The sequence below is a fragment of the Bos grunniens genome, chromosome 2 (assembly GCF_055505025.1).
Source record: "Bos grunniens cultivar Pamir isolate PY7600 chromosome 2, Bosgru_T2T1.0, whole genome shotgun sequence".
Lineage (NCBI taxonomy): Eukaryota > Metazoa > Chordata > Mammalia > Artiodactyla > Bovidae > Bos > Bos grunniens.
Genome location: NC_141166.1, coordinates 113148460 through 113171109, shown reverse-complemented (window position 1 = coordinate 113171109; position 22650 = coordinate 113148460). Strand labels below are relative to the sequence as shown.

The window sequence follows — 22650 nt, the reverse complement described above, 5'->3', positions numbered from 1 at the left end:
CTTAAAATGGGTTCCTACCGCCTGTATCCTCCATAGTCTCAAGTTATACAGTAACTTAGTAACTGTATTCTATTAGGAAGGAAAACATTCACAGTGGTAAATAATGAAACTTTCACAGAAATCCTTTGGGTTCAAGGGACATGGTTCTTACAACCTGTGCATTATTTTGGTACTTAACTCCAATCTCTCTCAGTACTACATTCTGATATAATTATTCCTTTACTCATCTGTGTCCTAGGCAGTTTAAACTGTTAGGCTGTTTGCTCTTTGAGGTCAAGAATTGGTTTTATTGGACTTTATCTCCAGAATCAAAGTATGTATCTGCGTGGCACAGAGTAGGCACTTAATAAGTGTTGATTTTAAAAGAATTAAATATGATCATTTTGCCCCTATTATGGAATTACTTCATTCCCTCAAACTTAATTGGAAATTTGTGGCTAGGCTAGAAAAATTAATTTAGTTAAGAAAAAGGGGGCTGTTAGCCCATTTAGTAATATAAGAAACTATAAAGAGAATGATTAAACTAATTAACAAATTGTTTCAAGCAGGTCACAGCCATTTAAATCATATAGAAATAATTTGTGAGCTAAGTTACAAATAATATCCCTCTACCTATTCATTAAAGTGGGTCCCTGAGGATGTCAATTAAGTCACACTTTGTTAGCTTGATTCATTTACTATTTCTACTTGAAAATATTCCATAAATCAATCTGTTATTAACCTTCTGTTTGAAAGGTAATACCTGCAGTTATATACAAAATTTGCTCACAAACACAAATTCTCTTAAAAATCTACAAAATACAACAGGGGTGGGGAGAGCCAACCCTAATACAATTCTTGCTTATTTTTGTCCTATTTTTCATTCTTCAGATACATTCTAACTTTATTCATGCCCTAGGCATATGCTACTCAGTATAAATACCCCAAATCAAATCTGATTATCACTCTCTAATATTTATTATCATTAACTGTTGACTGGATAGGGGTATAGTACAAAAGCCTAATCACACCTCATTCCTGCATACTGTCTAATATAGTGACCTTCAAACTAGGTCTCCAAATTCACTTCATCTTCAGTCTTTCCTTTCTTAGTTGTTTGAGCTGCATCCTTCTGCGAGGTGGGGCCAAGAACCCTGAAGTCATCCCTGACTTCTCCCCTCCTCTCTCACTTCACTTTTAACTCATTAGAAAATCTGACTCCATTTTCAAAATCTACCCAGAATGCCACACTTGCTACAACCTCCAGTGTAACCACAATATATCTCTTTCTCCATGAGGTACCACGCTAGCTGCCTAGGAGTCAAAGAATTTAGTGACATTGCTATTTAAAACTATTTCCATTCCCTCTGCTTATTTATGTTTACATATCTAAAAACCAAGAAGTGGAGTAGAATTGATGTTAACCCCTTGCTGCCTATAGATAACAAATTCATTTTTAGGAAGCACCCATCATTCATTAATGCATTTCCAGTTATAATTTACTTTAATATTTAATAATGATTTCTAAAAATATATAAAATATTTATTTTGTTTCAGCAATTGTCTACTACTATTATTACTACATTGAAAAGAAACATTTTAAAGGAGACTTACGGTCATTAGAAATTTTAAAACACCAAGATTTAAACTTATATACTTATTTTTGATACATCAAAGTACAGAGGACGATCAACAGAGACTTTCAGTCACAAAAGTACATTACAACATGCAGGCGCAACGTGAATCCTGGACAGCTCACATTTTGACACTTAACAAGAGGGAAAATTACCTTCTGTTTTAGACACTGTTACGTTTGGGCCCCATGGACGGAGGAGCCTGGTGGGCTACAGTCCATGGGGTCGCAAAGAGTCAGACACGACTGAGCGACTTCACTCACTTCACTTACTTATGTTTGGGTCTTTGTTAGTGTAGCTAAATCTGTTTATTGACTAATATGGGCATTATTAAAAAGTAAACAGGCCTGGACAAAGATTCATTACAATAGGATAAAATTATATGGGGTAAATAGAACGGGTATATGATTGAAAAGAGAAAAAGAAATAGTACAACACTGACAACTGTTAAAGAAGAGTTTATTCATATATTTTTAAAGTAAGCAACAAAATCTTTCTCAACTCTGAGTTAAAATACAGCCATCATTCTATAAAAGCATGCTAGTCAATACAATCACTTCTTCGGAAACTCTGTTTGACTTACAGAATTGGAACTCAATGTCTTTCTAAGGACTTGCAGACCAGATACCCCTTCATTTAGAAAAGTGAAACTATGGACAACATATTAGACTGGAAGACATGTGTGAATGAATGGATGAATGAATGAGTTGGATATTTTGGCTAATTGGAGGTTCCCAAGTTCCAAGTCATCTTACAAAAGAAAATAACATTTACTGTCAATATTTCCATTTTCATCCACACGTTTTGTGCCATGTTAACTAAACCTTCAGCTATAAAGTTAAACAGGCAGAAACATTGGAATGGCCACCAGAGGGAGCCCAAGTGTTTTCTGAATGTACCAGAGAGCACAGAGAGAAAAAGACAGAAAACACACAAAATATGAACCTGGGGAGTGGGGACAGGTGCATATGAGGGGAGGGATCAATACCTGTTTCAGTAAAAAGAATATCTTGTTGAATGATAGTGCCATTTTTGCAATATGTTACAAATTCTTTTTCTAGGTGGTTGTACATTGTTATCTTTTGACAATTTAAATAGAAGAACTGGCTAAACATAATATTAAAAAGCTCACATACCCTAAAACTGGAAGGTGCTGGGTAGACTGCCATGATGACATCCATAATTCTCTCTGGGCCCCAAAACAATCCAGGCGCCTTCTTCAGCTTATCGTCTTACTCTCTACTCTCTTATAGCGCTTACTCTCTACCCTATTCATCTTTGCAGTCAACTTCGGGTGTGGTTTCCTCACTTTGTTTGGGATTGGGCTATCAAATTACAGCACTAAATCAGTGCTTGGTGTGACTTGGGAATTGTTCCTTCTCCTGGCTAAGCCAAGTTATAAGGACATTAAGATGAACGACTTTTCGTTTGGCATCCTGCTGTCTTCCCAGAATTAAGCACTGGACCAAGTCCTACCAGGATGCAAGAGCACCTTCATAAGGCTTCTCAGACCCAGTCTCCTCCCAAACTAGAAACCACTGGACAACCTCAATGATTCCCACGCTAGGATAATGTCCCCAGGCTGAGGTTACGAACAAGGGTCTCATCTCATTTAGAATGAAGTTTCAGGAAAGCTTGATGTAATGTTTTATATTTGCAGGCAGTGGTCAAGTTTGGGAATTCTCCCCCTGAGTTATCTTTTTTGATCTCCCAACAATCCTTTTGCTGTGGGTGTCAGGGAATCACCATTTTATCGATGAGGAAACTGAGGGTCATATACCTAAGACTTGTTCAGTCTTGCTGGTTATTAAGTGTCAGGGACAGAAGTCAGTATACCTCTGAGGGCACAGATTATAACAATGAACAAGTATTGAATCCAGTCATACTAGTGTCTTCTGAGACAAATAAAATTCTCCCCTTCCTTTTCTGTCAAACTATAAGTAAGTAGAAAGCAAGACGCAAGCAAATTTAATGACTTTGCACCTGTTTTATTAGTTATTTTCATGGTATGCTTTCCTAAGTTTCTTTTTCATGTTCGGATGGGGTAATTTTATAATGTATGCAAATAAATTAGCAGAAACCAAATTAAATTTCACAAGGTTAGGTCCTCTGCTGAATGCTGCTAGATTTAACATGTTGATTAATGCCTTGAATATGGAATCAAAAGCATTCTTATTAAACTTGACAATGATACCCAATTGGGTGGGGGTGGCTGGCACTTAGGAGAACTGGAATGAAATTTAAAGTGACCTTGACAACCGGAAAAGGAAAAAGAGGTCAAAATTCAATAGAAAGCTTTGTAGAGTGATTCATTCAAGAGAAGAGGGGGGAAAAAAAAAACAAAGGAGAACCACAGAAATCAGAGAGCACTGACTGGGCAATTATAGCAAAAACGGAGCTGGAGATCAGAGTGAACAATAGGCTTCAAAGGCACCAGCTCTAGATCTGTCATTTCTAAAAGGAAGGCATGATATTGGGAGGGACAAATAGGGGGGAATTCAAGCTGATTCCCCAACTACATTTAAAAGAGACCAACCTTTACGGGAAAAAATATGGTGCTTTGTTGGAACCCTGAAATGCCTGAAGCTTAGAAGCCAGATACTGACAACTTTGCAAGGTCTCCTAGCAAATGAGAGTCTGAAATAATGAAAAGTTTTTTATTTTAAAAGATTCTGAAAAGTTCTGGTACTCTCTTCCTTTGTTCATGCCACGTTCTTCTTTCCCTTCTACAGGGGCAACATCTACTTTCCACCAAGAGGGCATGAAGGCTTTTCCTCCTCCTCCAGGAGGCCTGCCCTGAGCCCTCCCCTTCTGGGAACCCCACTGACCCCTGGTGTCTCCTGAGAGAACTTAGCGGTGGAGGGCTTCGCTTGTGTCATTTCACTAGTCTTCCAGGAAGCTCCCTGCCTTGCATCTACTACTCCTACACTGCTATAACTCCTACTCTGTAAATGGGAAACCGAGGAGTAAAAGCTTATGAACTGACATAGCCACCTTCACTTGATTAGTGAGCAGCAGAGCTGGACTTGACTCAAGCCTCTGAGGCCATGCCCTCACGCTACACCCGCCCAACCACGTGTGCCCACAGCACGGCCCTGTGCTTGCTGTGTTCACATGCCGCCTCCATCCATCTGCAGCTCACTGAGGTGCCACACTTTATTTTCAGAGCCCCACGTGGGGCTTGGGATGGATCAATCCATATGCATTCAATGAAAGGTTTTCAAACAATTAGATGGCATTCTGTGGGAATTTCTGAATCATTCTTTGACTGAAGGAAAACAGAAAATAAAACAAAGTCGAAGAGAATCTACACATTTATAGAAACTGGAAATCAGAATTCTGAACAAAGCCAGATCATATTACTAAAGTGGTTTACAATTTTCTTTTCAAGGAATTCTAAAGAATGCAAATTGTTAAACATAAGTTTATAATACCTCTGTACATGTCTGTAAGTGTACACATGTGTATATATGTACATCTGTAGTGTAATTTTATCTAAAGGTAAGGAGAACTATGACCCTCAGAACATGACCCTCAGTTTCCTCATAGATAAAATGGTGATTCCCAGATACCCAGAGCAAAAGGATTGTTGGGAGATCAAAGAAATAGAGGAAAACAACACAATGGGAAAGACTAGAGATCTCTTGAAGAAAATTAGAGATACCAAGGGAACATTTCATGCAAAGATGGGCACAATAAAGGACAGAAACGGTATGGACCAAACAGAAGCAGAAGATATTAAGAAGAGGTGGCAAGAATACACAGAAGAACTACACAAAAAAGATCTTCATGACCCAGATAACCATGATGGTGTGATCACTCACCTAGAGCCATACATCCTGGAATGTGAAGTCAAGCGGGGTCTAGGAAGCATTATTATGAACAAAGCTAGTGGAGGTGATGGAATTTCAGTTGAGCTATTTCAAATCCTAAAAGGTGATGCTGTGAAAGTGCTGCACTCAATATGCCAGCGAACCTGGAAAACTCAGCAGTGGCCACAGGACTGGAAAAGGTCAGTTTTCATTCCAATCCCAAAGAAAGGCAATGCCAAAGAATGTTCAAACTACCACACGATTGCACTCATCTCACATGACAGCAAAGTAATGCTCAAACTTCTCCAATCCAGGCTTCAACAGTACATGAACCGTGAACTTCCAGACGTTCAAGATGGATTTAGAAAAGGCAGAGGAACCAGAGATCAAATTGCCAACATCCACTGGATCATGGAAAATGCAAGAGAGTTCCAGAAAAACACCTACTTCTGCTTTATTGACTATGCCAAAGCCTTTGATTGTGTGGATCACAATAAACTGTGGAAAATTCTGAAAGAGATGGGAATACCAGCCCACCGGATCTGCCTCTTGAGAAATTTGTATGCAGGTCAAGAAACAACAGAACTGGACATGGAACAACAGACTGGTTCCAAATTGGGAAAGGAGTACGTCAAGGCTGTATATTGTCACCCTGCTTATTTAACTTATATGCAGAGTACATCATGAGAAATGCTGGGCTGGATGAAGCACAAGCTGGAATCAAGATTGCCAGGAGAAATATCAATAATCTCAGATATGCAGATGACACCACCCTCATGCCAGAAAGCAAAGAAGAACTAAAGAGCCTCTTGATGAAAGTGAAAGAGGAGAATGAAAAAGTTGGTTTAAAACTCAACATTCAAAAAACTAAGATCATGGCATCTGGCCCCATCACTCCAAGGCAAATAGATGGAGAAACAATGGAAACAGTAACAGACTTTATTTTCTTGGACTCCAAAATCACTGCAGATGGTGACTGCAGCCATGAAATTAAAAGACGCTTACTCCTTGGAAGGAAAGTTATGACCAACCTAGATAGCATATTAAAAAGCAGAGACACTACTTTGCCAAGAAAGGTCCGTCTAGTCAAGGCTATATTTTTTCCAGTGGTCATGTATGGATGTGAGAGTTGGACTGTGAAGAGAGCTGAGCACTGAAGAATTGATGCTTTTGAACTGTGGTGCTGGAGAAGACTCTTGAGAGTCCCTTGGACTGCAAGGAGATCCAACCAGTCCATGCTAAAGGAAATCAGTCCTGAATATTCATTGGAAGGACTGACGCTGATGCTGAAACTCCAATACTTTGGCCACCTGATGCGAAGAACTGACTCATTTGAAAAGATCCTGATGCTGGGAAAGATTGAGGGCAGGAGGAGAAGGGAATGACAGAGGATGGCATCACCAACTCTATGGACATAAGTCTGAGTAAGCTCTGGGAGTTTGTGATGGACAAGGAAGCCTGGCATGCTGCAGTCCATGGGGTCGCAAAGAGTCAGACATGACTGAGTGACTGAACTAAAATAACTGAAAGAGAACTATAGAGTATTTTAATATTATCAACTCAGGGGAACATGTTTGACACCAAATAACTATTAGAAAAGAATCCAAATTCTAAATGATCAGTAATCATTAGATTAGTTTATCCAATCTGATAATACTACAATTTTCTTTCCTAAACCTAAGACATAATTTGCAAATAATTTGATTTCAGTTTGTCAAAACAAGGACAATAACAATTCAAGTACACCAAACAAATGATACTATATATATTTTAGTCTCATAGTCAATTGAGATAGCACGCTATTAGCACCCAGTTACTAGGGTAAAGCGTCTGCCTACAATGTGGGAGATCCGGGTTCGATCCCTGGGTCCGATCCCTGGGTCAGGAAGATCCCCTGGAGAAGGAAATGGCAGCCCACTCCAGTACTCTTGCCTGGAAAATCCTATGGATGGAGGAGCCTGGTAGGCTACAGTCCATGGGGTCACAAAGAGTTGGATACAACTGATGGATTTCACTTCACTTCACTGGTGATGAATATAATTGCCTGCAGCATAGGATAAAATATTTCTGAAGACAGCGATGTACTCACCCATAACTCTGGAATCAGCAGTGTAGTGTCTTAACTATCAACATGACATCATGTTCCTTGCCCGGCAGAGAGTGGAACTAATTCTCAGCAGCACAGCCAACACCAAGCAGCCTCCCCTCAAGGCCGTGCCATTTGTTAAAGGGAGAGCAGGCAGGGGCTAGCGGCTGGAGAGACTAGCGAATATCATTTCTTTTATGATATTTATTTATTCTTTAATGATTATTACTTTCAACCATTAAACACGTCTCAGGTTCTCTGTGATATCTCGCTCAGGTCAAATTCTGATTACAGAAAAGACTGAGAACATATTCAAAGCAGGGTTACATGGTGTAACTCAGTGGCAGCCCTAGGAAACCATTAGCATGACTGCAGCATTCAAAAGCTCTGCTCCATAAAAATGTAGACACACTAACATGAGAGCACTGAATCAGTCACCAAATATCATTCATAATACTACAAAAGTAAGTCTAAAATATATAAGGAACCATCACCTCAATACATCCTAAAAGATACCCTTTGATCAAGCAAACTCACAGCAAGCCAGTCCTGTGAGCACTGGGGAGAACATTCAGAGGTTACAAACACATGGCTTAACTGACAGCAGAAGATCAGATCATCAGAGAGTTCCCTGCATTAACCATTTACTCTGCAGAGGAAGGACATCAATACATCATCTTAAAAACTCAATCAGAAATAGAAACAGACTTATAGATATCAAAAACAAACTTATGTTTACACATAGGGAGACAAACATGGTGGGAGAGGGATAAACCAGGAGCTAGGCATGAACACACACACAGCTACTGGAAATAAGATAGGTAACCAACAAGGACCTACTCTACTGCACACTGCATCGTTCCCTGTATATAGGGAACTCTATATTCTGTGATAATCTCTAATAGAAAAGAATCTGAGAAGAAGGAATATATGTATAACTGAATCACTTTGATGCACACCGGAAACTAACACAGCATTGTAAATCAACTCTATTCCAATAAAATTTAAAAAGAGAAAAAAAAATTCAATTAGGATACCACTGCAGAAGCTAGACAGAGAGAGAGAGAGAAAAGCATGGACCAGCTTTTATGTGAGGAGAGGAAGAGATGGAATAAGCAGCAGAAAGAAATTGAGCAATGGCCTCCTGCCCCATAAAATACATAACTCACAAACACAAACATTTCTTCAGAGACCAAGAACTGAAGTTGTCCTTGGCACCTTGGACATTAAGAGGCTGTTTTTCCCCAGAGGTGGTGCAAAGTCAGTCTTTGCTCACTGAGCTCTGCTTTCTAATAGGCTAGCTAAGGAATGAGTATTTACACACTGCACAATTCATAGTTTGGGGTCAGCGATACTGCTAAATCTAGTTTTCACTTTGGTGATAAGCAACTTGTCCCTCAGAATGAAAATGAGCAGCTTGGGATTTCCTGTTTTCAGCATTTGGTTGGTTTGCTCTCCTGTGTAGAGCGTCGCACCCTGAGCTAGTCATATGTGTATTGCTTCAGTGTGTGACAGTGCTGGTTAAACCATTCTCACCTTAGAACAGAGAGACATGGCTCCTAGGGCAAAGCTGTGAACTCTGGCCAAGGTGTCCTGATAAGTTCTGGATGCTTACTCAGTTCAGCTCAGTTCAGTCGCTCAGTCGTGTCCGACTCTTTGAGACCCCATGAATCGCAGCACACCAGGCCTCCCTGTCCATCACCAACTCCCGGAGTTCACTCAGACTCATGCCATGGAGTTGGTGATGCCATCCAGCCATCTCATCCTCTGTTGTCCCCTTCTCCTCCTGCCCCCAATCCCTCCCAGCGTCAGAGTCTTTTCCAATGAGTCAACTCTTTGCATGAGGTGGCCAAAGTACTGGAGTTTCAGCTTTAGCATCATTCCTTCCAAAGAAAACCCAGGGCTGATCTCCTTCAGAATGGACTGGTTGGACATCCTTGCAGTCCAAGGGACTCTCAAGAGTCTTCTCCAACACCACAGTTCAAAAGCATCAATTCTTCAGCACTCAGCTTTCTTCACAGTCCAACTCTCATATCCATACATGACCACTGGAAAAACCATAGCCTACTAGTCATGTTTTAAAGTAGGATTTTAAAATTGTGTTCCACCATATACCATTGGTTTGAATTCAGTTTGAAAGCTGGAGTTGAAAGGTCTTGGACAACAAGGAGATCAAACCAGTCCATCCTAAAAAAAATCAACCCTGAATATTCATTGGAAGGACTGGTGCTGAAGCTGAAACTCCAATACTTTGGTCCCCTGATGTGAAGAATGGACTCACTGGAAAAGACCCTGATGCTGGGAAAGATTGAAGGTGGAAGGAGAAGGGGACTGAAGATGAGATGGTTGGATGGCATCACCGACTCAATGGACATGAGTTTGAGCAAGCTCCGGGAGATGGTGAAGGGCAGGGAAGCCTGGCGTGCTGCAGTCCATGGGTTAACAGAGAGTCAGACATGACTTAGCAACTGAATAACAACAACATGAGATCTTTTTTATTTTTTAAAGATTTTTTTAAAAAATGTGAACCATTTTAAAAGTCTTTATTGAATTTGTTACAATATTGTTCATTTTATGTTTTGATTTTTGGCTGTAAGGCATGTGGGATCTTAGTTCCCTGAACAGGGACCTAACCTATACCACTGCATTGGAACATGAGGTCTTAACCACTGGACCACCAGGGAATTCTCTGTAGAGTTTAAATTTTTTTTTTTAAATATGTTTTAAGTTTGTATAAGAATACACAATTTCCTTTCTCTTCATCTGGCCTAGAATCACAGCCAATCTATAATGCTAAAATAAGATGCTGTCATTTAATTGGTGGAAAACACTCTGATTTGCTTTCTCTAACCCTGAAGAAAAGCAACAGTAGAGATGTTATTATAGTTCCTAAAAATTCCTAAACTTGCTAACCTATTGACCCTAATAGTTACTTGCTATTTATTCTTCTACTGCCCTCTCCTTAATGAGAATTTTCACAAAGCACATAAACTATGTCCTTACCATTTGCCATTTAAAAGCTTACGTCTTTATAATAATTTCCAAAAGTATTCTTCATATAAATAACCCATGATCTTTTTTTAAGTTTGGGAAGCTTAAGTAATCTACTTAAAAAGAGACCTACCAAATAGTTTTGCAAGACCCCCAGGCTTGCTTGTTATTAACTGCTGGCATCATTTCTTCCAGGCCTTGGGAAATCCTTGAGCTCTGAGTTGACAGTGCTTTGTATTGGGAAAGTATCCTTGCATACTTCACAAGAAGCTTGCTAATCACACTGTCAGTGCCTAAAACATGAAGATCTCAAATGATCCTTTTAGAAACAAGATGTTTGTAAATCAGAAAATGGGATTTTTTTCTTAATATCTTCCTGAGTCTATTTTCTGGTTCCTTCCATACTGAGGAAGAAATGTATAACTTTCTAAAATTACAAAACTCCTTAGCAGTTGCCTCTCAAAAGAATGGAGCACAATAAGCAACAAAGTCTATCTAAGCAGAAAATATTATAGACAAGCTCATTTCTTCAAAGGGCAATCCTAACATTCAACTAGAAAGCTTTCTTTTCATTGTGGTTATTTTTATCTTCTGTGTTAAACATCGTCAGCCAGGTATGGCACTTACAGGCGACAGACAAAAAGAAAACTTAAACAGATTAAAAAGAAGAATCTATAAAACCAAAGGCCTCAAACAACTGCACCCACGCCAAAATAGTTTCCTTGCTTTATTAGTTCAATGGTCATTTGTCTAATACTGTTATCAATTGTTTTACAGGTTCCAGTATCTGGTGTGATCTAAAGCTGAATGATGTTCCTACTAATTATAGTAAGCAGTAAGCAAAGGAATCCAGCAAGTTAGCTGTCAGCCTATTTGTTTCTATGAAAAGTGCAACTTGTGAAAAGAAAGTTCTTTTTATGAAAGGTAAGCCTGGGTCTGAAATTAAAATACAGCTGGCAAGGCAGCTAAAAACACCACTTACTGATGTCTGATATTGGATTAAAAGTTAAACATGGTGATTAACAAAATCAAGAGCAGGAGCTAGAAAAGAGAATATATTCTTTATACAAAGAGTCTGTTTGGACCCTGAGAAAATAGCCTAAGTGCTTTTGTTTCAGTCCACAGGCATATTGTTGCTATTAGAGAAACATAAAGGGTCTATAATATTGCCCCACATGTAAAGAAGGTAAAGGATAAAAGAAATCATGCGAACACAACTTGTCTCTTTTAAAGGAAATAATTCAATTAACACCACTTTAAGGCTCTTAGGCTTCCTTTTATCTTTCTAGAGCTTCAACCCTACTCATGAATGTTTTTCATCTTATTTGCTTTATTTTGACTGATGGCATTGGAGAGCTTTCTGAATAACAAGCAGTGACATTCTATCCACTCTACTTACTGATAGAGAAAAGTATGCTTCCTTTTACTAGAGAATTTGACATAGAATGACCCAAACAAATACAAATAAGCATGTATGATGACTAGTTACTGGGCAGATAACCTGGCCAGCCCCTTAAATCTTTGAGGGCAAGATGCTGTTAAAATCCTTGTATCTGACTTTCTGTGAACTTCAAATTCTTCTTTCGTCATGAAGTGAGCTACGTGACAGCTGGTAGGCTCTCTACTTAGAACGCTATGTCTGTTGATCCACTGCAGGGAGGTCCAACCTAAAGGTCACCGGGTGTCTAAGAGAGACCGAGCTTCCCTTTGAAGTTTAGAATATTTGAGACCTCCTAGGGGCTGGCCATTCTGGGTGTACTCTCCACACCACTGAACGTTCCTTGATGGGGAGGCACCAGGCCCTTTTAGAATCTTTATTTAGCTCATGATCCACATATTATTTGTCACAGTGTGCTTTGGAATATCCATGTCCAAAATGATGCCAAGTTCGATCACTTTAGAGTCTAAAGGCTATTTTTTAGACTCGCCATGAACCTAGAGCTTTACTCAACACACAAAGATGTATTTTTAATACCAAAATATCATTACAAAGGTTTACTGAACAAAGGTATTTTAAGAAGGGGTAGGAGACATTTGTTTATGTCAAAAATGTCCTCTGGACACTTGGTCCACATCAAAAGGTCCTTGAAATTTGGTTATATCCAAAAAAGCACATAAGCATATTTGGTCCATGACAAGTGATTATGGAAAGGACAAATAACAAAGTCTTTTTGGCATGGACCAAATGTCTCCATGGATGCTTTCAATAGGACCAAATGTCTTTCAAGGTTAAGGAGAGCCATAAGATGTAAAAGGATAATTACTTTATAAAAGGTAGGATATTTTTCAGAGGAGAAAAAATAGGTAGTAAATGATATAAGACTTGATAAAATAATTATTATAACAGTCTTCACATTTACTGAGCTCTACTGTATGAATCTCTATTCTTGCCACAGATCATATTTAATATTCATGATGGCCTCTTAAGATAGTTACAACCAACATCCACATTTTAAAGATGAGGCAAGGATACTTATAGAAGTCAAGAGGCTTGCACAAAGCCCCACAACTAGGAACTGAAGTCCTCTGCTGAACCCAACCAATGAGGATTTGATGTGACATTTGAAGTGATATTGTTAGGTCTTGAACCCAAGTTTGTGGTGGTACAGCAGTGGGTCAGAATTCCCCACCAGCCCTTTAAAACCAGCATTATGAAAACAGGAAGACCTAAAGAAAGCTAGAGTCAGACCTTTGAAAAGCAATACAGAAACAGTCTGAAATTACCACAGACACAGGACCAAAAGCAGGGAAAAAAATAGGAAAGGGTGATAGTTCTGTAACACTGCCACCGGCTACAGCAACTGAGGTACACAGGAAGTTGATACATCCCGGAGCCACCAAGCACCACTTCAGGTTAATCCTTACACACTTCCACATTAACCCTCCCATGCTGTTGTCTCAATTTAGATGCCAGTTCATATTATTAACGTTATTATTTGCATGCAAAGACAACGCCACTATACCACTACCAGCCTTAGAAGGAGTACTTGGCACTGGTTCTTGGTAAAAGGTTTATCCTAAACCACCTAGGCTCTTACCTGTTTGCCCTAACCAATTAGATAATTCATTATTTTCAACTTCCAAAGAGAAACGTTAATGTATTTGGGTGCATTTATAAAATCAACTGGCCTCAAATTTCATATTTTATATTCCTATTAAGGAAAAACAGTTTATTTTCTATGTGCCATTAAACTAATGATTTGCTCTACTGCCATGTATGCATCAGGGGAGAAAGAAACACTTAGCAACGTCTCCCTCTAGGATAACCTTTCTTCGTACGAGTTAATATCAAGGACATGTGACGACCATGTCAAAGCCATTGGCCTTCTCCCCTTCATATTTCACAGTGACTCACCCAAAGATGCGAGAATAAGATTAGAAAAATATTTATGACTCTGTTGAATATGGATAAAGAGCTCTCTTGTTGATAAAGTTACCACAATTATTTTTTTTACCTTATGACAGTTTTTAGAAATTAGGCAGAGAAAGAGAGTAGTTACTCACGTTCTCCTTGTCAGGAATCCCTAGAAAAGGAAAGAGAGAAAGAACATGAGTTAGAAGATCAGCTTGGAAAATGGAAATTAAATCCCTTGCTCAATCAAACCAAGTAAAAATTTGATGTTTTCAATTTGTCTTTCCATAAAAATGTACATACTGCTGCTTGGAAAAAAAGCAGCACCTACCAAAATCTGTAACATAAACAAATCAATGAATCAGAGCAGGGCTATGTGCCAGACAACAAAATATCACGCTTATTTTGCTTTTCTACCATATGCTTTACTCTCCTAGAGGTAAAAAATCATCCTTGCTTATTTTATACCATGTGAGCAACTAATTCCTCTGTCTTGAGCACAAGAACACTCAGAATTTTAGAAAAACACATCAAACTCTTAAGTTGCAATTGTTATATTTTTACAAGGCAAACCACCTCACACCATTCAGGGATCTGAACTTGGGGGCAAGTTGCACATAAAAACCACCAGCACACAATTTTTATCTTGGGCACAGCCAACTCTTGCTTCTTTCAAGTCAGGTGTGAGCACAGCAATGGCTATTTCCAGAGATGTCTCAGTCTTCTTAGCAAATAAGTTAATCATTCATCCATTCACTCATTTACAAACATTGGCTCAGATGGTAAAGAATCTGCCCGCAAGGTGGGAGACCTGGGTTCGATCTCTGAGTTGGGAAGATCCCCTGCAGAAGGGAACAGCTACCCATTCCAGTATTCTGGCCTGGAGAATCCATGGACAGAGGAGGCTGGCGGGCTACAGTCCATGGGGTCACAAAGAGTCGGACAGAACTGAGCAACTAATACTCAATCACCCAATATTTTTAATAAGGAGCCACACAGCACGTAAAATATTGGCATTAAAAGCACCAAGCGCCCATCCTAATAGGCAGCAGTAAGCAGGAGAGGGAAGAAAGGAATAGATTACTAGGAAACACACCCTAATTAAACTTTGACCAACATAGTATCAGGACATTAAAGTTCTGACAGAAAACAAGTGGATGGAGAGGGTTGTTCTCTCAAGCAGAGAGTATTAATGAACATGTTTGCCATCACTTCCCAGATCTCTCAGAAACAGTAAGGGTATCCCAAGGTCAGCATTCAGAAATTCATCTTGAATCCATCTAGCCATTTATCCCTCCACCCATCCAATAACCACTTGAAAAGACTAGATTTGACAGAATGAGGAGATACAGGTTGTAACAGAATGAGGTTGTAACAGAAGCTTACTTTCTAGGAGGTTTAATAAGACAAATGCAGTTATACAAATCCTCATATTGGAGTGGATAGAAATTAGGGTATCTGAAGAGAAACAATATTGAAAAGGTGATCTCAGGACACGTAGGAACCTGAAAGTTGGGCTAAGGCATTAGCGGTCTTGGAATTTCACTTTCTATGACGGGCAGTGGACTATCATTAAAGGTTCAGAGCAACAGAGTGATATGAACAAGAAAAGGAAAGGAAGGGACTTTCAAAATTAAAAAACATTTAAGATACAGAAACTGGAGACAATGACATGGGTCCGTGATTGAAGTCCAAAGACATTCAGTTGAGGAAATTTGGACTTGGATTCGGTGGGGGCTGTTATTAAGGAAAATCATCCTAGCAATTGGGTGTGGTAATGGTGTGGTTTTTGCATGGAAAAGTCTACATTTTCAAAAATGTCTGCTGAAATGTATATAACACTCTCCGACATACATCACAGCAGGATCCTCTATGACCCACCTCCCAGAATATTGGAAATAAAAGCAAAAATAAACAAATGGGACCTAATTAACCTTAAAAGCTTCTGCACATCAAAGGAAACTATTAGCAAGGTGAAAAGACAGCCTTCAGAATGGGAGAAAATAATAGCAAATGAAGCAACCGACAAACAACTAATCTCAAAAATATACAAGCAACTCCTACAGCTCAACTCCAGAAAAATAAACGACCCAATCAAAAAATGGGCCAAAGAACTAAATAGACATTTCTCCAAAGAAGACATACAGATGGCTAACAAACACATGAAAAGATGCTCAACATCACTCATTATCAGAGAAATGCAAATCAAAACCACTATGAGGTACCATTTCACACCAGTCAGAATGGCTGCGATCCAAAAGTCTACAAATAATAAATGCTGGAGAGGGTGTGGAGAAAAGGGAACCCTCTTACACTGTTGGTGGGAATGCAAACTAGTACAGCCACTATGGAGAACAGTGTAGAGATTCCTTAAAAAACTGGAAATAGAACTGCCTTATGATCCAGCAACCCCACTGCTGGGCATACACACTGAGGAAACCAGAAGGGAAAGAGACACGTGTACCCCAATGTTCATCGCAGCACTGTTTATAATAGCCAGGACATGGAAGCAACCTAGATGTCCATCAGCAGATGAATGGATAAGAAAGCTATGGTACATATACACAATGGAGTATTACTCAGCCATTAAAAAGAATACATTTGAATCAGTTCTAATGAGGTGGATGAAACTGGAGCCTATTATACAGAGTGAAGTAAGCCAGAAGGAAAAACATAAATACAGTATACTAACGCATATATATGGAATTTAGAAAGATGGTAACAATAACCCGGTGTACGAGACAGCAAAAGAGACACTGATGTATAGAACAGTCTTATGGACTCTGTGGGAGAGGGAGAGGGTGGGAAGATTTGGGAGAATGGCAATGAAACATGTAAAATATCATGTAGGAAACGAGTTGCCAGTCCAGGTTCGATGCACGATGCTGGATGCTTGGGGCTGGTGCACTGGGACGGCCCAGAGGGATGGTATGGGGAGGGAGGAGGGAGGAGGGTTCGGGATGGGGAACACATGTATACCTGTGGCGGATTCATTTTGATATTTGGCAAAACTAATACAATTATGTAAAGTTTAAAAATAAAATAAAATTAGAAAAAAAAAAGAAAATATGGCAAAATGATTATGTGAAAATACCTATCAAGTTAATAAAAATCACATTCAAGTATTAAATATTAATTAAATCAAAGCAATGAAAATATAGGTGTTAACTGTATCATCCTGTATGTTTGAAATTTGTCATAATAAAACGTAAATTGAAGAAGTTCTGTGTAAGTCAGGTGTAGGGTAAACCTTGAGTGAAATAATGAAGACTCACAGCCATTGAGCCATCTTTGCTCTCAGGTCAAGGGTGATGAGGCCCTCAGCCAGGCGGCTGCAGCAGGGAGAGAAAGCAAAGAGTATGAGCACTAGAGAGGAAGGAGCAAGGGACAGACCAGTGATTAACCTCAGTGGGTGGCGGTGAGAGAAGAGAGGGCTCCAAACAGTGGTGGCCTAGCACCTTGTACGGGAGGACAGTGAAGTTATGAATGGAAATAGGCTTTCAGCAGAAGGACGGTTTGTGGGAATCACCATGTGCTCCATTATCAACACTGTGAGTGCATGAGACCAGCAGGACGACCTGGTGGGAAGAAAACCAGCAGTCATTTGGAAAGTTAGGCTGCCTTTTGTAAGACTCAAATGGAGCTACTGGTTTCAGGAAGGATCTGTATCAGTTGCAAGAAAGGATGCAATGATCGAGGGGAGAGTATAGAGAAAAAAAAGAAAAACAGCCAAGGCTGGACTTGAGTAGTGACTGAATTTCCAGATGAGGGGAAGAAGTACCCATGAAAGAGACAAGAATACAAGTGGCCATGAGAAAACCAGGATAATTCAGTGGAGCATGGGACCCAAGGGAGAATGGAGACTGAACATGGAAACTCTTACTCAGTCAGAGAATGGAGAATAGTAATGACTGAGTCTGGTTATTGGTTGGTCACTGGAGAATTTAGATGGTTCGAGTTGGAAGTCAGACTTTGAAGGGTTAAAGATTCACTGGTGTTGAGAAAATAGTAGTTCACATCATTTGGGTTCTTATTATACGCCCAGTGCCCTTCTAAATGGAGATTCCAAGGTGGGGCGGTGTTAAAAATCTGCCTGCTGAAACAGGAGATGTGGGTTTGGTCCCTGGGTGAGGAAGATCCCCAGGAGGAGGAAAGAGCAACCCACTCCTGTATTCTTGCTGGGAAAATCCCACGGATAGCGGAGCCTGGTGGGCTACAAACCATGGGGTTGCAAAGACTTGGAGGTGACTGAGCATACACGCATGCACCCTTCTAAACATTTGACACGTGCTCTTCTTTCAGTCTCCAAAACAATCCTATGAGGAAACTGAGGCGCAGAGACATTAAGTGCCTTGCCAGAAGCCACACAGCTAGGAAACAGGACAACTGGGATTTCCAACTTGGTTACTGATCATCCCTAGATCAGCCAGAAGAGAAAAATCAAGAACAGGAGAAGAAACTAAAAGAAAGATCCATCCTCCAACATCCACCTCTCCAAGGACAGAAAAGAAACTGAGAAGGAGAATGCACAGGCTGCCCAGAAACATGAAACAGAGGGAAAGGGAGCTCACTTCAGATCCTGATCAAGCGAGAAGGGTCACCTGTGGAGAGCGATCTGTTTGAGTGAGAGTGGGAATTCAAGGAGGTATTCAAGAAGACATGAGGGTGACTCTGGCTCTGAGATGCTTGGAGTGGAAGCACTGCTTGATCCATCAGTGTGTCAGCATTGAAGTGCTACAGCATCAGAAACCCCAGGGCTTGCTGCGTTATCACACATACATGGACAAGAGCCAAGTCAAGGGACCCAGAGCCTCAACAAGCAACTCTCAGGGATAGTACTGAGTGCTAAAAAGGTGTTTCCAACATGCGTGAACAGATAGACTCAGGACACAAAATTACTTTGAGTCTAGTGGGCACCCATTAGGAAAGAGTATCACAGAGAAAAACTTCCTTTCTTTTATGAGCAGCCAGAGACCGGTCTCCTACAAAAGGCTCAGAATTTGAAGAGAGCACGATTTAAGAAGAATAAAGAATGATTCGTGCTGCTTCTTTCCTTAAGAGCATCAAAATAAGCAAGAGGTGGAGCAATCAGGTGTCTACATGTGACTGAGATAAGCACAGTTCATGAATCCCATTTTAAAAGAACCTTCAAACCATACTTTAAGATGAAGGTCCTTTGAGAAAGCATGCTGAAGTTCCAACTAGCACCAGAGCATACCTCCCTCTATCAGCTAAGGCCACATAATTATATTGTAGGAACAATTTTTTAAAATAACCCAAGAATGGGCTGGAGGGTCTGTTTATCCATAAAAGAGTCTGGAGACTTATTCTGTCAAGCTGGTGTTGGACAGATTTTTCTTTGTCACATGAAAACACATACCGCATGACAAATTTTTAGATACAAGTGTTCACATTTTTCACTTACTGTCATTGTTAGAGCCCGTTTCCATAACACCATAAGGAGGAGCCAGAAGTCCTGCCATGTACTGTCGATATTTCTGAAAGACAAGATTGTAAACTCAGTGCACAGATATTTACTCACTTGGAGCATTCATGTGTTTACATGTTAAAAAGAAGAAAAGCTGGATGTCAGTAAGCATCTGAGTCTTGTATTTATAGAGCCATGAAGCGTGCTGTCTGGGCTCTGTGGCCTAAAATAAAAATGCTGTGTTCTAAAGAGGTCTTCCCGGATGAGACTGAAAGTGCCCCTGCCTCGGGAGGGGTTTCTACTGCAACCCACTCCTTCACGGTTTGTGATTGATTAACCAAACAGTGTGGGCTTTTGCCCTCCCCTCCACCTCCTGCCTGGCTTCTCATTCTCTCAAACACGTGCTCAGGTTTTTGTGGAGGAAAAAGACATTTGGTTTTTATAGATGCAGATACAAATAAAAGTGCCACCTTCCTAACAGGTGAATGGCACTCAATCGGCTGTCTTTCAAAGCAAAAAGAAATGCATCTCTGGAAAGTGTCTGATGTGAAAGAAGCTGATTCATTACTATTTGCCAGCTTCCTTTTACACTGTACACCTGCCCGTTATATGACCTCCAAAGAACCTGTGGGATGTTGTCAAATAGAATAGTTTGGCTTCATTTAGAACTATTTAGATCCTTCTGAATTTTCTCCCTCTGACTTTTGGTCCAGACGTGCTTTAAAACCTGAGGCTCAGTGATACATATTAGCGCCGGGAGTCTGTGCTGTTTTGAAGGAATAAGGCTTGGTGAGCATACAGCAAGCAGATCAAGCTCCCAGTGAGACAGAAGTGACATTTATGAAGAATGGAATATGAGTGTGAGACATTCTCTCTTCTCAGGTAATAAATACAGCCTCCTCCCCTTGCAGAATGAAAGCTGGGCAATTTTATTTGTTGCGTGGTGTCATGTATATTTATGGTTTATAATTATGATGGCACATAAATGTTAAACAGCATCAAAAGAATCAACACTTCATAATGTGCTTGTGGGTTACACAAACGTCAGCAGAAAAGACTTCATCTGTAGCAATGGGCAGCTGGCAGCATGCAGTATTTGAGCAGCCATCTGGCCCATTTGGTAGATTTGAATGGTGTTTGTAATGTAACATTGATGAGCTCTCAAAAGAGCCTTCTTCTAGTCAAGATGTGACTAGCTTTTTTTTTTTTAATCCTTTTTTCTTCTCCTTCTGAGGCAACTATACTAACACCTGCATGCAGACATTCAAAATCATGATTTCTCTCTGCCTCTGAGTTAACTAATCACTCAAACATACCCATGGGACCAATCCATCACCCTGAATTCCTGACATTTCCCTTTGATAATTTCTTCGTTCTGCTTTTCCTTTTTCTTATGATACCATCTACTCTTCTTCCTCATGAGAAAGCACCGGGCAAAGCACACTTCTGTGCATAATATTATGCTGGACTCTGAAAAAACAGGCTCAGAGAGAGCAGATGGGGGCTAGGTTATGTTCTAAGAAGGTTCTATGACCCCGCACAATCTTTTGAGGTATTCCTCTCACTGTTAGCAACTCCATTAACAGGCTCCTGAAAGAAATAATTCATGTTAAATTAAAGGAGCAATTTTGCTTGGCTTAGAAATGCTGTTTTGGATGCAGCGAATGCATTTGTCTTGGGCACCTCGAAATCAAGTTCCATGAACTCCACGGAAGCACATTCCTGACTCCTAAGTGAACAGGACTTTGCCTCCCTTCAGCTCCATAGCATGGGGTCTAGGGTTTGCTCATGGAGCGTGATACCAGAGCAGTCACTCCTGGGAAGGGAAGACAGAGCAGCCATTCAGGGAGCAGAGTACGGGCTGCGTTTCAGCATGTAGATGCACTGAGCACCCACTGTGCCCTCACTGTGCCCTCGACACTGGGCTCCCTGCAGAGAATGGGCAGGGCCCTTTGCACTTCGAAAGCATCAATCTCCTAAGGACAGCAGTACTGTTGTACTCAGTACAGGGTACTCTGTCTTGCACATAATAGAAAATTAATATATATCTGTTGGCTTTTGGAATGTGAATGGAAATTTTCATACATATATAAAAATAGAGTATCACACCACATACTTAACATACAGCCTCAATAACTGTTAACTCATGACTAATGTTATTTCATCTACAATCCTATCCACTTGCCCCTTCCAGAGTTATTTTGAAACAATTCCAGATATCATATCATTTAATCCACATATATTTCAATAGGAATCTCTAAAAGGTAAGGATTCTTTTTTTCTCCCAAAACAAAACCATAATACCATTATCTCAACTAAGAAATGTAACATCTCCATAATATTCAGTCAGTTTCAAATGTCTAATTGCTTTATATATGTCATTGCTGAATTGAATTTATAAATAACTTATTAGATACATAGATGAATGGAACGGAAAAGACTGCCCCAAAATAAACCCAGGCCTACCTACATGGCCACTTAATTTACAAAAAAGGAGCCAAGAATATACAGTGGGGAAAGGACAGACTCCTCAATAAATGTGAGGTGTTGGGCAAACTGGACAGCCACTTACAAAAGAATGCTCAGTCATGTCCGACTCTTTGCGACCCCATGAACAGCAGCACGCCAGGCCTCCCTGTCCATCACTAACTCCTGGAGTCCACCCAAACCTATCTCCATTGAGTTGGTGATGCCATCCAATCATCTCATCCTCTGTCGTCCCCTTCTCCTCCTGCCTTCAATCTTTCCCAGCATCAGGGTCTTTTCAAATGAGTCAGCTCTTCGCATCAGGTGGCCAAAGTATTGAAGTTTCAGTTTCAGCATCAGTTCTACCAATGAATATTCAGGACTGATTTCCTTTAGCATGGACTGGTTGGATCTCCTTGCAGGCCAAGGGACTCTCAAGAGTCTTCTCCAACACCACAGTTCAAAAGCATCAATTCTTCGGCACTCAGCTTTCTTTGTAGTCCAACTCTCACATCCATACGTGACCAGTGGAAAAACCGTAGCCTTGTCTAGAAGGACCTTTGTTGACAAAGAAATGTCTCTGCTTTTCAGTATGCTGTCTAGGTTGGTCATAACTTTCCTTCCAAGGAGTAAGTATCTTTTAATTTCATGGCTGCAATCCCCATCTACAGTGATTTTGGAGCCCAGAAAAATAAAGTCAGCTACTGTTTCCATTGTTTCCCCATCTATTTGTCATGAAGTGATGGGACCAGATGCCATAATCTTAGTTTTCTGAATGTTGAGCTTTAAGCCAACTTTTTCACTCTTTTCTTTCTCTTTCATCAACTGGACCACAATCTTACACAAAAATTAACTCAAAGTGGATGAAAGTCTCAAAGACCTGAAGCCATAAAACCCCTGGA

At 40.1% G+C, this 22650-nt stretch overlaps 1 protein-coding gene across 10 annotated transcripts in view; it reads right to left on the bottom strand.

The window, feature by feature from the left end:
* RAPGEF4 (Rap guanine nucleotide exchange factor 4) overlaps positions 1-22650 on the bottom strand; it is a 334437-nt gene that overhangs the window by 135023 nt on the left and 176764 nt on the right. For 9 of the 10 annotated variants that reach the window (XM_086358467.1, XM_086358458.1, XM_086358473.1 and 6 more), the window contains 2 exons: positions 19280-19352; positions 14007-14026 (listed from right to left, as the gene is read on the bottom strand). In XM_086358467.1, the coding sequence (XP_086214593.1) occupies positions 14007-14026; positions 19280-19352 (93 nt within the window). Of the gene's footprint in view, positions 1-2749; positions 3957-14006; positions 14027-19279; positions 19353-22650 lie in introns of those variants that run through there. The other variant, XM_086358530.1, reaches the window with a different exon arrangement.